Source organism: Pholis gunnellus (assembly GCF_910591455.1).
Source record: "Pholis gunnellus genome assembly, chromosome: 13".
Lineage (NCBI taxonomy): Eukaryota > Metazoa > Chordata > Actinopteri > Perciformes > Pholidae > Pholis > Pholis gunnellus.
The window spans coordinates 7429820-7445018 of record NC_136540.1 but is presented as its reverse complement, the minus strand read 5'-3'; the positions used below and the strand labels follow the sequence as shown (position 1 = coordinate 7445018).

At 41.0% G+C, this 15199-nt stretch overlaps 2 protein-coding genes across 3 annotated transcripts; one reads left to right on the top strand and one right to left on the bottom strand.

Annotated features, from left to right (window-relative positions):
• Positions 1–297: 297 nt before the first annotated feature.
• On the bottom strand, positions 298–1591 carry LOC306705034 (uncharacterized protein; the record flags this gene model as incomplete). The annotated part of the gene is made up of 3 exons (XM_079171678.1): positions 298–948; positions 1041–1219; positions 1462–1591. The coding sequence occupies 3 exons, from the start codon at positions 1589–1591 to the stop codon at positions 298–300; spliced, it is 960 nt and encodes a 319-aa protein (XP_079027804.1).
• A 4371-nt stretch (positions 1592–5962) lies between these two features.
• Positions 5963–14739, top strand: LOC306704747 (aldehyde dehydrogenase family 3 member A2-like). 2 transcript variants are annotated; one of them, XM_079171254.1, is made up of 12 exons: positions 5963–6035; positions 7020–7182; positions 7803–7940; positions 8007–8034; positions 9936–10021; positions 10600–10808; positions 10932–11049; positions 11814–11955; positions 12105–12271; positions 12393–12492; positions 12880–13118; positions 13978–14739. In XM_079171254.1, the coding sequence occupies exons 2-12, from the start codon at positions 7021–7023 to the stop codon at positions 13990–13992; spliced, it is 1404 nt and encodes a 467-aa protein (XP_079027380.1). In that variant the 5' UTR covers positions 5963–6035; position 7020; the 3' UTR covers positions 13993–14739. The 2 variants fall into 2 exon arrangements, with proteins under 2 accessions (XP_079027380.1, XP_079027379.1); XM_079171253.1 differs by having other exon boundaries at positions 7803–8034.
• The last annotated feature ends 460 nt before the right edge of the window (positions 14740–15199 follow it).

The window sequence follows — 15199 nt, the reverse complement described above, 5'->3', positions numbered from 1 at the left end:
GATTCGAACCCAGGATCTCCTGTTTACTAGACAGGCGCTTTAACCATCTAAGCCACGGCGCCACGTGATTCCCACGCCGACATGACCTGTGATGAATCACACTACTGTACTGGTATAGAATAGATATGTTTTATTTGTAAAAATCTCAATGATAATCCACAATTTGTAAATAACAGAATAATTTCATGCATTTAATTCACATCGGAAAGTCCTTTCTTTAGAGCAGTCACACCATAAATACTACTAAGCCTATTTACAATGTTGTATAAACTATGTAACTTTCCCCCACAATTTCAGTCAACCCAAAAGATAATCAATCATTGCCGCAGAAATATCCAAATCTGACAGATTAAAGTCGCCCAGCTGCTGAAAGCAGAGATCAGACAGGTCGTCCATGGACTCGTTAGTAATGTAGAAGCTCTGATGGTCCAGCTGACTCTGGACGTTCTCCTTGGGTCCAGGATGTCCGACTGCAACGCAGCGGCTACCGACAGGCTGGGATCCCTGTGCATCTCCGAGGAAAGCCTCAAAGTCCTCCGTCAAATCCCATTCACCGAGCCCACCATGTGGGAACATATCATGGCAGTAATCAGTAACGTCTGGGGTTTGATAATAGTGGTCTTGGGGGACTCTTAGGAGACCCGGTCCATGCGGGGAGCAGCATGTAGCATGGTCGGCGGTGACAGGGGATGTAGGTGCGGGCAGGGTCATGGCCTGACTCCCCAGTATGGTTGAGAGCCTGGTGGACTGAGGTAGACTTGGATCAGGGTAAATTTCCGGGGCCGGTAGGCTGGGAGTAGGAGGGAAAGAAGGAACCAACTGTGGGAATGGTGGACTGGGAGATTGGCCGTAGGAGAACTGATGAAGGTAGTCCGTGGAGGGCTTCTGGACCTCTTTTGTTGGTTTCTTGCTCTTGAAATAGCGCGCCCGTCGATTTTGAAACCAGACCTGATAGAAAGAATGAGATGTGGTTATTTTCATGACACACTCGCGCGTTATCCACATTTACGCATTGGAAGTTTGAGAAGCGTGTGGCATACCTGAATTTTAGACTCCGGTAGCCCAGTAATAGATGCAAGAGACTCCTTCATTTTGATGTCCGGGTACTGTGTGACTGAGAAGGCCCTCTCCAGCTCGCTCAGCTGAGCCTTGCTGAAAGTTGTGCGCTTCCGGCGGCGCTGGGTTCCCGAGCGCGTCCTGTGGGGAGCACCGTGATGCACTGTAGGGAGAAAACATTACATGTTATGTTTACAGTTATTTATCAGCTTTTCTGACCTACCAATTGGAAACAAACACATTGCAAGTAACTACATTTGGAGATAGGCTACATAACGACTTGAGGAAATGCTTTAAACTTAACTTTGTACATCTTTGCAACCAAAATTAAAGAGAGCATATGCGTTGTTATCCACTAAAATTGGTCCACTGAGCCATATTTAAAAATAAATGTCAGTCACTCACCTCTGCTGGAGTCCTGGGCGTAATTGTCGTTGTTGTTCATGTCCGGGCATGCAGCGGGCCAGTAATGTCCCAAGTAAAACGTGTTTATCTCAGAAACATGACCTCCAGTAAAATCCAACCCGAATGCCATTCTCCTCTACAGAGTTCAAACACAAAAGCAAAAAGAGGGATATGTTTCATCGAGTCTCTCCACGACACTGGTGATCAGGTAGGATACAAGAGGGTTTTATACTTTGCTTGACAGACACAGGACGACCCCCCCCCCCCCCCCCCCCCCCTGCACCCCCACCCTCTTGCACGTCTCAGTGGATATTGTCAAGCCTTACAAACGCGTGCCTTTGATGTATTACACACCTATACACTGCCTCGGCTATTAGGTGCCTGTTTGATCCCCGACGACCCGTTAATGTGGCCATTTAGCCTAGACAGAGCTTGTAGCCTGCGGGAGCGTCAGCTCACACAACACTGATATCGTCATAGCCTAAAAACATTTCTAAAGTCACTCATACCTGTTTACTTTTGGGGGAAATGGAAGAATGAAGGAGCAACATGTTTCTGCAATTTGTAGCCAAAAGATTCGGCTCCACAAGGCTAATAACCTGACAGGTAAAGCAGCAATCACACTTTTCTGACACTTCAGTCTGTGGCACTTCCTTTCCTCCACCTTTGCTGCCTCCTGGTGCGCATCAGAAGAAGAAGAAAAAGCAGTGTGTGGATATTGGAAGTGTATTGAAGAAGCTGCCGGAGTGTGAGGCTTCAGTCAGCTATAATGTGTTGAGGTGACAAATCAGGCTACTTTTTCTCCTTCCTGGTCGGTTGTGTTTCCACCGATCGAGACATCAAAACACCGGATAACGCACAGTCCAATGCACAGCCAGTTCCCAGGCTAGTGCCAGACTCACAGGGTTCGGACCATTGGAAACTGAATTTAAATTTACAAACATAAGGCGGCCTCAGAAGGTTAAAATCTAAGATGGAAATGTATTCAGTTCAATTGCGTATTTTTGCTTTGAATGTATCGAAAATATAAAATAAACGACAATGACACGCCATACATTTAGTTAATTTTGTCTTGTCAGGTCATATGAGGAGCACGTGATAGAAATGATTTTGGGGTCATAACGGTCTGAAGATGAGACACCAACTCTGATGATTGCTTCACATCAACAGTGAAGTATTCACATTTACTCCTACTCCCACGAACAATGGGCCATTACGATCATAACTCAAACTACCGCTGACCGTCACATGACTGACATTAAGGCCACTGTACATCGAAACCAAAAAAACAAATAGATGGGCTGTCGAAACGGGGTCACGCGCTGCCAGAGCTTCTGTGACCCCTGACCCTGACCATTTTATTCTCTCAAACAGAAACATGGCGTACACGTTTTATTTATAAGCTTGATATCTGCAGATTTCCCATTTTTAAAGATTGACAATGTATTATTTGTGATATATTTAAATATGTTTTATATACCTCGTATTATTTTAGTTGGCCTACTTCATAGCTTATACTGTTATTGTAGTATATTATGTTGTTAGAGGCAAAAGAAGAGTGAGAGGTGAAAATACGCCACTAGATGGCAACATTAGACAGTTTATCTATCTCTCTGTCTGTCAATCTATCTATGTATCTATCTATCTATCTATCTCTCTTTATATATATATATATATGTATGTAACAGGTTATGTAACACTTATTTTGCTTTCCACTGCAAAAGTGTTTGGTATGTGGATAATGTATTGGTGGCAGCCCAAAATGATGAGAACACGATAGGCCTACACAAGCTAAAATACAGTATGGTAAAGATAAATATACAGACAGGTGACAAATTGAAGAAAAAAACCCAAATAAGATGACGGAAAAATATAACAAATGTTGATGCTTCCAACAAAGTCCTAGATTCACAGAGATGACAGTGAGCACACATGTCCTCTACATGTTCACTGTCATCTCTGTGAATCTAGGACTTTCACTGCCACCAGATCTCAACACAATTCACATATGGGAGATTTTGGAGCAACGTGTCTCATCAAAACACCAATTGAGGGAATACATTTCGTAGAAATGCTGTCTATCCCTCCAGTAGAGCTCTGAGATTGTTTTAACTCAATTCAATTATATAACTTTATTATTCCACAAAGGCAATTTGATTTTGGTCATAATTAAAAACAGACATATTAACAAACAGACAATTAAAAGTAAAAGAGCTGTTTGGGACTGCTTTGAGCTGATAATGCAGTTGCATTCAAAAAGTAATCTAAGTCATTTAAAATAATTATAAGGAAATAGTTCACATGGCAGATGCATTTAATTATTTCATGTGCCACGCCCCAGATAGAGCCCATAATTCAGTCCTTTATTCACCAGGCGGATAGTTTCCGTATATTATTAGGGCGTATTAGTGGATGTATGAGAGAGAGAGACAGAACCAATAATGGTGGCTAAACACAACAAACTGTCAACATGCAATTCTGTGCCAAATTAGGCCAATTATTTAGTTTTTTAAGTATTTTTCACTAGTTGCATTTGATTAGATTGTGACTTGTTATACTTTAGTATTAACTCATTCTACTAAAATGTATGGGGTCAAATAGACATATTGGTATTATTGAAATGTATCTTTACTTCTCTCACTTTCCTTGTTCATGGAGTGACACTCTTCATCTCCTTTTGAGTTTTCTAGCCTTCAAACTGTAACAAAAATACAAAAAAACAACTCACAATACACAAACTGTGCTTCTCTCTGTGTCTGAATGCCTTAGTGTATACCTCACACACTCAGGTGTGCACACAGAGAAATGCTGGTCTTCTGTGTCCACACTCCTCTCTAAGAAATCAGGAGTGACACTCAGGTGTGAATGACGCTGTGCCCTCCTCTCCCTCACCTACGTCCTCGCTCCATCCTTCACAATACACAAACACCACTCCTCAGCCCGCTGTTTGATGTGGAAACTCCGTCCACATTTCCTGTCAACCTGAGGGATTTATGGGTCTAATCCATGCGCTGCATGCCTGAGGTAAGAGGGTTACTCCTTGTATCATGTCCCGCGCTGTAAACAGTTTTTCTTGATCTGAGAAATAGAAGCTGAGTGTGATTCCAGCTTGGCTGGGGATAAGAGACCGTCAGACTCTGAAGGGACGGGAGGGAAAGCAGGAGTTAAGATTAAGTAACAAAATAAACAGATATCATGGCTCAGGAGGAATGCTGAGGACAAGACACTGGAATCTTCTTTCAGCAGCATTTACAGCACTGTGATCCAGCTGGTCGATGTGATTTAAGCTTTGGATCAAAGTACAGACAGCAGGAGAGCAGAGCAGAAAACTAAAGACTAAATATTTTACAGCAGTGGCCAGTGTTTGGATAGTCAGTGGTGAAGACATGAACTTGATAGAGTAAGGTTGAAGTAAACATTTTACAGATATTATCAAAAGAACCCTTTTAATAACATGTAAAGCCTGGAAGGACTCTACTTTTTATCTGACTCTGAATGAGATTTGTATAGGCTAATATGTGTATTTGGTGTTTTGTTTATATTTTCCCGTCGACATATGCTGCAAACTATTATAGGCTAGAATCTAAAAATAAATAAATGAACTCCTCTGGATCTTAGCATTGTTTCTCAGGGACTAGGACCAGGCTGGAGAGATAACATTATATCTGTATATTGCTGCATCAAATTGGTATGAGAATATTTTGTCATTATAAAGCTCTAGCCTATTCATGAAATTGACAAAAAAGTGAATTATTCTGTATAATACCTACACAACTTAAACATGTTCATGAGGGATTGTGTGTGTTTTTTTAATTATTTGTGATAAAGGTAGAGGACTCTTTCTCTTTGGCTCATCATGCAGGTTGGTTTGTGTTAATCAGCTATAATCAGGTTTACTATCTTAGTTTAGCATGTGAGCATGCTAGTATGGAAGGCCATTCTATGGAGGCCCGAAAAATAATAAAAGATCCTGTAAGTCAATATAATGAGAAACCTTCTAAAAATAATGACTTGGTATCTCAAAATTATGAGATACTATGAGATAGTCATAATTATGAGATACTAATGACTTACAGGATCTTTATTTTTTCCATCACAGTAGCAGGAATGGGCTTTCATATCCTATCACTTCCTAAGCACTAAACACAAAATATAGACCTAGCTGCAGCTAATGGTAATAACTTTACTGTTACAGGTATTTTGTAAGTTTAAGTATGTATGCAAACTGTCTCAAAGTAAAAACGTCAACCTCACAGTGGCGTTAGAGGAAAACGTAACGTTTGGGTTCATCCTCTGGGTACTACACATGTCTGTTCAAAACATCCGGGATGGTCCGGACTACAGCGGTGGACCAACTGACAGACGTTGAGCTAGTCATGGAGCGTTGATGCTAACGTGGCTAAAAGCTAGCCGCAGGCAGTTGTCAGTTAGGCCCCGCCCCTGTGTGGGCGTGACCTAACGGAACAAGGGCTGTGTTTACTTGCAGTCGTCTTTATTCAGCCTCTCTGCTACGGACTGTCCCTCCATCCAGAGCGAAGGATCTCAAGACATTCACCCGAACTCCAATTAATCAGGTAGGAATTAAAAACAAAACTGTGCAGTGTTTAATAAGTGCAGAATAGTCCAGGTTCAGTTAAAAAGATATAAAGGTCTATTATCAAGTAACTACAGCATACTATACCGGATGTCCTCGTTGATGTTCTTTGTAACGCGTATTTTAACTGTAACTGTGAAACGTTAGTTTCCCATTACTGCACCTTCAACTCTGACCCAGTGGGCTGGTTGTAGTTCTCATGGAGGTTTCCTGTTACGATCCTATTATAACACATTCTCCATGTCGTATATAAACAAAAGAAAGAGCAGCACAGACTACCACCTGGAAGGAGAGACATTTAAACTGCGTCACTGCAGAACAATAACAGAGTTTATGAGGTGAACAGCCTTCAGTGGTTTTATCATACAGTATTATAAGTTATAGTTATAAGTATTAAGTGTTGAGGTCGTCTACTTTATTAAAGTTATTTGTAAGAACACTCCACTACAAGTAAAAGTCCTGAATTCTACGACATTTTGAATAAAGTAAAATACAGTATTGAATGTACCAAAGACATTTATTGCATTATTGTTTCTGATTAGAGCTGCAAACATTAATCTATTGACAGATAACTATTTCGATAGTCGATTAATCCTTTTGGGTTATCTTTTAAGAAACAAAATAATTGCTAAATTCCCTGTTTATCACAAATACATTTCCTGCTTTCTTAGTCTTTCATGATAGAAGTTTTAATCTACTTTACATACGGATACTGTGCATACTTTTATCTGTAACAATTCATATTTCGTCACTTATTACTTTCTGGGTAAAATATTCAACAGTAAAGTGCTTTGTGTTCTCTAGTTTGAAATTATTATTATTAATAATTAAATTAAAGTATTTGGAAGTGAACCAAAACTACAGTGTGTGGCCTAGTAGCCATCACATGACCTGTTTGACAGTTGTGATGCACAGTGCACTACACAACAGTCCAAAAACTAATTGGGAATCTTTTTCTCCACAGGATGTCCCGGGAGCAGCAGGCGGTGGCTCGTGCCAGGAAAGCTTTCGAAACAGGCAGGTCCAAATGCTTAGACCACCGGATTCGCCAACTGAAGAACCTGCAGCGGTTATTCATTGAGAAACAGAGTGTGATTTCAGATGCCGTCAAGAAAGACCTCAATAAGGTGAGTAGTACGAGGGTCTTCCTCACGGCCCAAAATAATATATACCTGGTCTCCAACAAGCTTGAGAGTCAGGGTCTGAGAGTAAAGCTCGTCAGTTCTGAGTCTGTTGGGTCGGACCTGTGTGTTTAGATTGTGCACAATACTGGTTTTCATGGTTTAATCTAAACTTTAAACAAGGGTTTAGACGTCAGGTCTGAAATATAACAATGAAGTCCTGGACTTAGTTCCACTCTTGTCCCTGATGTTCACAAACCTTTATCAAGGCAGGGAAAGGCATTCAAAGTCTTAACGTTAAGATTGAGTAGAAAATAAGAACTAGACGACCGGAATTATGTGAACAAACAAATGATACGATCTTTTAAGAAAGTCAGAATTATCATCCAACAGTCCAAAAAGACAACAGTTGTGAAACAAGTTAAAGATGCAAATATTAATGACGTAGAAAGGAGATCAGAAAACATATTAAGATCTCCACAAAGGAAAGGATTAAAGTGGTTACAATTGTAATACCTTTTTGGTTGCACAGACAGGGTTTATAATGAAAACATACAGTGAAAAAAATACCCCAAAAATGCAACATCAGCAATGAGCAAGCCCAACGTTATTGTCTTCAACCCCAGAGCGAGGTGGGCACCCAGCTGTACGAGACTCTGGGTCTGGAGGGGGAGATCAGCCTGGCCATCAAGAAGCTGAAGGAGTGGGCCGCCCCTCGGCCCGTGGAGAAGAACCTGATGACCATCTCGGACACGGTCTACATCAAGCCGGAGCCGCTGGGGGTGGTGCTCATCATCGGGGCCTGGAACTACCCCTGGGCTGTCACCATCCAGCCGCTCATAGGAGCCATCGCAGCTGGTACGGCAGCATGCTATGTGTGTGTGTGTGTGTGGGGCGGGGTGGGTGAAAGGGCAGTGTGTGTGTGTGTGTGTGTGTGATGTAACCAGGTCAGCGTTCACATTTCTATCTGATTCCATCGTCACTTCCCCCTGTGATGAACTTTGAGAAGGGATCTGTCTAATCTCAGACACCATTAGTTGGAAACACTGATGCAAGATCTGTGTCCGCTTTGACCCGCTTGAGCAATTTCAAAATGACACAAGATAGCACAATCATCACAATGTAGAGTTTCTAGAGGCACCCAAGGCTCAACATTAGCACCAGCCACCAGCCAAATGCTGTTACAAGTGGCTGGTACATCTGCTTCACTCACCAGCCAAGAAAAACAATGTTAATATTTAGAGTGGCTGGTAAAAGTTGAACATTCACGAGCCTTTTGTCCGGTGGACAAAAAAGGTGATTATGCAGCCGGAAGGCTCCCTACATTTCATAACTGTCTTTTGACCAATAAACCACAACATCTCTATTTAATTTTTGGAGGCAATGTGGGTATCCAGTTCTCTATCATTCTCCTTTTATTTTTCTAGTCCCGGTCGTGTGATCATAACCACTTCAGTTCCTGTTTAATCCAGTCACTGCTCAGCATTCTTTTCTCTCTATCCATTTGTGATTATTGGGTCAAAGGCCACACTCTGCGCTGCAGCCGAGAGAAAGTTATAAGATTAGCAGTAGATTCAGAGTAAGAAAATGTCTTCTAACGTCTGTATTTAACACACAGGTGCAGGTGATCATGTGTCCGTGTTGGTGTGTTGTTCACGCGTGAACACGCGTGTCTCAACTTTGGGCCTTGATCCTATCGGTGATTTCTCGAAGGGCAAGGTTGGAGCCTGAGCGAGTCACTAATCAGCTCCACGATAATAAGTGAACTAATGTATAATTTATTTCTCTTAAATGGCCACTCTGCCTTGAGTGCTTTGGCTCGAATCTCATCGCTTTGTGATGCGAACCCCCGTGTGGAGAGTTTTCTTGTGACTGTTTAGCATGACACTGCAGTATTTTCACAGTCTTTTGTCTTGGTCCTCATGTGCTCGAGTCTTTTGTTTGTAACTTGACCCCAATGATAGTTTTACATAGTAGTGCTATAGGGGAGCGACGGCAGGTAGACGGCTCATGTGTGCTTCATTTGGATGAAGGCTTTAGACTAAAAACATTGATGGCTAAAGCACTTAGATGAACTGAGTGTTTTCAGACTGCAGCCCCATGCACTAAGTGTTTGCACAGCGTGGACTTTATCCTTCGCTCCTGCATTATCAGATCTTACTCTGACTGTCGTATCTTCTCTCTTTATTTATTGGACAAATACAGATAATCAACCTGAAAGGCAGCTGTCAACACCAGCACCAGACAAAAGTGATTTTAAAGACAGGCTCTTATATATAACAACCTTTAACACATAAAGACAGTTACAGGTGGAGAAAATGTGTGTGCTGTGTCATCATGCGCCACCTACTGACAGCGGTCAAAGAAAATCCAAAGGTACATCAGAAGTTGCATAAATAAAATGCAGCTTCATAACTGAAAAGGGCATTTTGTAGAGATGACGAGGAGAAGCAACTACTAATGTAGTCTATGTTAGTGGTATTACATTGATCCTCCATTCAAAAAGAAGCCTGATATACTCATATACTGTGTAAATAAGCCACTGTTTGCTCGGTGCTTTCACTGTGTCAACTGAAGATGTGACGATTTCAGTGTTCAACTTGTCTTTGCTGCCCCCTAGTGGCCAAATAAGTCAAGTTATATCAGGTTCAAATGAAGGTACAGTGGAAGAAAACAAGACTTTGGGGATTATACTTTTAAGAGTGGGCCATGTGTTTCTATCTGGTGATATCTGCTGCTTTTGTCATTTCCTTGTCCAGGTAATGCAGCTGTGGTGAAGCCCTCCGAGGTCTGTGTTCACACTGCAAAGGTCATGGAGGACCTGCTGCCGGTGTACATCGACAAAGTGAGGATGACGTGACACGAAAGTGAACCAAGACACTGTTATTGTTCATGACAATGTCAGCATATCGTTGTTTCTTAAGCAGACTTAATTGACAACAGACAAATTAAATATAATGTAAATGATAAGTTCAAGAAAAATGTACTTTCTCAAACACGATTATTTCCTCTTTGAACAAAAACACAGATTTTTGGCCGTGTTTATAGTCCACGTTACTAGCCTTCCTTTTTTTCTCCTGCTGGCTCCATGTGCACTGACACAGTAATCAGGCAAACAATTCTCACCTTTAGGGTAGAATGTAAAGTTGGTGGTGGGCAACCATGCATACAAAGGCTCATAACAGGTAAAGTGAAAGTCTTTGCTTGGCTCTTTTATTGTGAAAAATATCCAGCTACCAGTTTCTCTCTCTCTCCTTTAATCTCTATTATTTCTACTAAAAGGTCGGAAAAAAAAAAAAAAAAAAAAGACACATCACAAGACTTGATTATAACTTGTGCTACAAAGACACACAACACGTTGCTTGAGGGACTGCGCGCTGCTTTGTGATAACCGAGTGTGTGTTTCCACCCTGTGTGTGTCAGGAGCTTTACCCTGTAGTAACCGGGGGAGTGTCAGAGACCCAGGAGCTGCTGCGTCAGAGGTTTGATCACATCTTCTACACGGGCAACAGCATGGTGGGCAAACTGATCATGGAGGCTGCTGCCAAACACCTGACGCCTGTCACCCTGGAGCTGGGCGGCAAGAGCCCCTGCTACATCGACAAGGACTGTGACATAAGCATAGCCTGCAGGTCAGAACGATGATTGGACGTGGTTTGGCTTCACGGTTATCTTTCCATTCTTTTTACACCAGTCCCTGGTTTTACTGTAGCTTTTCTTTAGCTCCTCCTGTTAACTCTTCTGCTGCTGTGTAGGCGTGTTGCCTGGGGAAAGTACACCAACTGTGGTCAGACCTGCATCGCCCCAGACTACATCCTGTGTGAGCCCAGCGTCCAGGACCGGGTCATTGAAGAGGTCAAGAAGTCCATAAAGGTACTGAAGGCCTGAATACACACTCAGGAAAAGTAATTCATTCAATCCTAAACTTCAAAAACAGGCAATGCTCTCCACCAGATTCTTTGTCAAAGACTCCAAAATTATCCGTAGCTGTAACCTGCAATGTCAGAAAGTCATGTTGTTGTAAAATAGTTTAAAAACCGAAGAATACCACAAAACAATCAATAATGTAGGAAATAAAATTCCATACCCGCTTTGCGTGAGTCTTTTAATGCTGAAAACTAGAGGTTGTCTTTTAAGTATTTATTCTCTGCGCAGAGAAGATTCAATCATCACATCAGAATGCGTACAGTCTCAGTGAACCAAGTGTAAAGTCAACGCGCTTTCTTTATACTGAAGGAGCAATGGTGGGGGCCGATGTTACAGCCATTTTGGTCTCAGACTGATAGAAACAACAATGAAAAACAAGTGGCGGGACGGCCTTGGTGCTGGAACATTCTAATACAACACAGTTACAGTTATCTTTGCGCGCCGGCAAGGGTGAATTCTTCCTTTGCACAACAATAAGAAAGATACATCTGGGCATGTACGCTAACACTGTGAAGTTCAACTGAGTTCAGAGCAAACTAAGTAGAAATATGTATACTACGTATACTATACTATGTAGAAATATCTATACTAAGTAGAAATATAGACTAAGTAAAAATGTACCATTACAGTACTTCTTCAGTTGAATCAGCCTTCTTTGCCTGCATGTAACAAGAATACTTGTGTAGTAATGAGATTGTTTCCTCTTGCAGGAGTTCTACACCGACAACCCCAAGACCTGTCCGGACTACGGACGCATCATCAACCAGCGCCACTTCAAGAGAATAATGAACATGTTGGAGGACAGCGCCATCGCCGCAGGAGGAGACAACGACGAGTCAGACTGCTACATAGGTAATCCTGCCGACAGCCAAGTGAAAATCAATCAGGAGGGAGCTCTTTCCATGGTTTTCATTCAGGCAATTACAGAGACGTAAGTGAAGAAGAACAGACGATGGAAACCGTGCAATATTTGATAAACAGTGTTTCTGTGTTGTGTTTAGCCCCCACGGTTCTGCGGGACGTGAAGCCAGAGGCGAAGGTGATGCAGGAGGAGATATTTGGACCTCTGCTTCCCATCTTGCCGGTCAACGGCCTGGGCGAAGCGATCAAGTTTATCAATAAAGGAGAGAAACCTCTGGCCCTGTATGTCTTCTCATCAGATGACAAGGTATACACGACATTATATCACACATGCAGACGCAGAGCAGCGCAGTTGACAGATGCAGGCGTCTACACGTACAGGGTGTAGTTACAGATTCATGAGCAGAACATGACTTCTCTCTCTTCAGGTGATAAAGAGAATGACAGACGAGACCTCCAGTGGAGGACTGCTGGCCAACGACTGTCTCGTGCACTATTCTGTCAGCTCGCTGCCTTTCGGAGGAGTGGGTGAGTACTAACAGAAACTCTTTGTAGAAATGGTGCTAAAAACAAGAGTTCTCTTAGTTTTATTCTTTTGCTTTTTGACTCGTTGGGGAACTAAGCCGTTCACTCACTCAGTACTACCTGTATTGGTCATGCAGAGGGGCATAAAGGTGCTCTCCAGTGTGACGTTATGGAAAAATAAAGCCAATAAGTCACAAACATACCTGGAAAGAAAAAGGTTTCAAAACTATGGCACTTTTCTGTGGACATGCAAATGCTTAAAAAGACCCGATTTGATTTACGGTTACAAAGCCCATCAGTGCCATCAATATTTGATCCCACATCAAAATGTTTTTGATTGATTTAAAGCCATGAAACAGTCAAACCTTCTCTCTCTGCTTTCCTGAACAGGAAACAGTGGAATGGGCTGCTACCACGGGAAGTTCAGCTTCGACCAGCTGAGCCACCTGCGTGGTTGTCTCATCAAGCAGCTGAAAATGGAAGGCGTGAACAGCATGCGCTACCCGCCTCACACACTCAAGAAACTGGGCTGGGCGCGCTTCTTCATCCTGAATAACGTAGACGTGGGCTGGATCGGGCGGATGATGCTCTTAGCCGTCCTGGCTGTGGTGGCTGCTGTTGTGCTGCAGGTGGGTCACAGAGGAGACGAACACAGATAGAAACATGTTCACGTTGAGTGTCGTGAGGAGGCAGAGATGAACGAAAACACACCGATCGCTCTTCAAGCACCAACTTTAAGATGTTTGTCAGAGTATTTTATTTAAGTTGCAAAGAACTGGGAAGATTGAAATGCCAGTCATCGGCTGCGTGTATATTTTGCAGATGCCAAGAAGTTTAATTTCAGTTTCAGAATTTACACATTCAAGGTTCTTGGACTTTACTTGAGTATTTCCATTTTATGCAACTTTCTACTTTTATAGAGGGAAATGTTGTAGTTTTTTAAACTTCACTGACCTTTCAAATTACAATATTTCATAACCTTTCCTGTCCAGTGAAAACCACATAATCGCCAAATTTGGTGATTATGATTTCTGATAAACTGAAGGATGAAGAAAAATCTCCTACTTCTTAAGATGAATAAACTATTAAAAAACCACGAAGATCAGCTGGAAAATGTATAATAACAAAGCTGAAAACCAGGCTGTTTTAAGTAGAATATGATGCGTTGCTATTTAATAAACAACACATCAGTATATAAAGTAGTTAAGATTAGCAGCATACTCATTAAAGCATCAGTCATATTAATCCAAAATCATTACATATAACAGTAAAACACGGACAGGGACCATTTTACTGCATAATGAGTACTTTCTTTTGATGCTTTGAGTACATTTTGACGATACTACTAACAAACTTGTGCACAACACAGGATACAAACAGGACAGGCACCCGTCACAGCTTATACCTTTGAGATGCTTGACGGTGAAGTATATTACTCCTGATAAAGAGAGGGAATAAAATGTTTTTTTTTCTTTTTTTTTCCTCCAGAATTATCTCCTTTGAAGACATCGCGCTGATTCACAAATGTCTTGTTTGAAGAAAAGAACGGCATGAACTTCATACCATTTCAACAATTAGTGTCTGTATGGATCAGATCATCATCTGCTCAGGACATAATATGGGAAATGTTTGCGGTGATGCCTTAATTCATTTTATATTTCAATAACGGTGTCAGAAGTTTCAATGTAGCCAGCATCTTATTTTCATGAAGGTAATTATTTATGTATGGCTCTTAAATTTGTCTTCAGCATGACTATGTTCCATTTTAACCCGTAAGATAACGTTTACATACTTAAAAAACACTTTAAATACACTTTAAATCATACAATATAATGCTGTGATTTTGCTAGAATTATTTCAAATGAAGTAAGAGATGTGAGAGAGTGTGAGATCAACACAATTTGTAGCATTTGATAACAATTGAAGGGCTGAAACAAATGAAGTTAGTTGCAATTTCTGCATAATGAAACTGTTTTTATGTGTCGAAGTAACCTACAGTTCACTTTGTGTCCATTCCATTTCAATGATGGTTCAGCTAATTACTGAACATTAATTTAGATTTGTTAACGAATTTAAGCAACCGTGTAACTTGTTTAGTGGTCTATAAATAACTGTAGTTGCTAACGTTGTTTTTGGTTTTATCAAACCATCGCAATTTTTAGGAATTTGTAATTAATAGTTGAATATACAACATACATACATGTATTTCTATATTGGATTAATATTCAAATAAATATATTTCTACATGTATCAGTTTGTGATTTGATTTTTTTCATAATTAATCATTTAATTTATAAAGCCATTCCAGTACATAATCATAATGCATTTTTGCTGTTTTTCTTATTTAAGAAGATAGTTATTACGGTATTTCTGGGAGAAGTACAAAAAAAATCTGCTCTTTTTTCTGATGTAACGAGATACTTCAAAATCTCTCACTCTACCTACGGGTACAAATATAGGTCACCTGAACCTGAACCTCAGTGGTGGAATGCAAATAAATGTAGTCAAGGAATGTACTTAAGTACTTTACTTAAATATTCCATGTGATGCTACTTTATACTTCTACTCCACTACATTTTGGAAGTCAATAATGTACTTTTTACTGCACTGCATTTATTTGGCAAAGTTACTTAGTTTGCAGTCTCAGAGTAGTAATACAAAACTCAGCAGTATAATAAAATTAGCCGCACCTTTACCCACTGCAACATTA

What these genes read in the sequence shown, in the direction of transcription:
- LOC306704747 (XM_079171253.1), top strand. Translation starts at nt 7,021, where the DNA reads ATGTCCCGGGAGCAGCAGGCGGTGGCTCGTGCCAGGAAAGCTTTCGAA. An exon ending in TGCCGGTGTACATCGACAAA is followed by an intron (nt 10,022 to 10,599) that starts GTGAGGATGACG and finishes TGTGTGTGTCAG; the next exon opens with GAGCTTTACCCTGTAGTAAC. An exon ending in TCTTCTCATCAGATGACAAG is followed by an intron (nt 12,272 to 12,392) that starts GTATACACGACA and finishes CTCTCTCTTCAG; the next exon opens with GTGATAAAGAGAATGACAGA.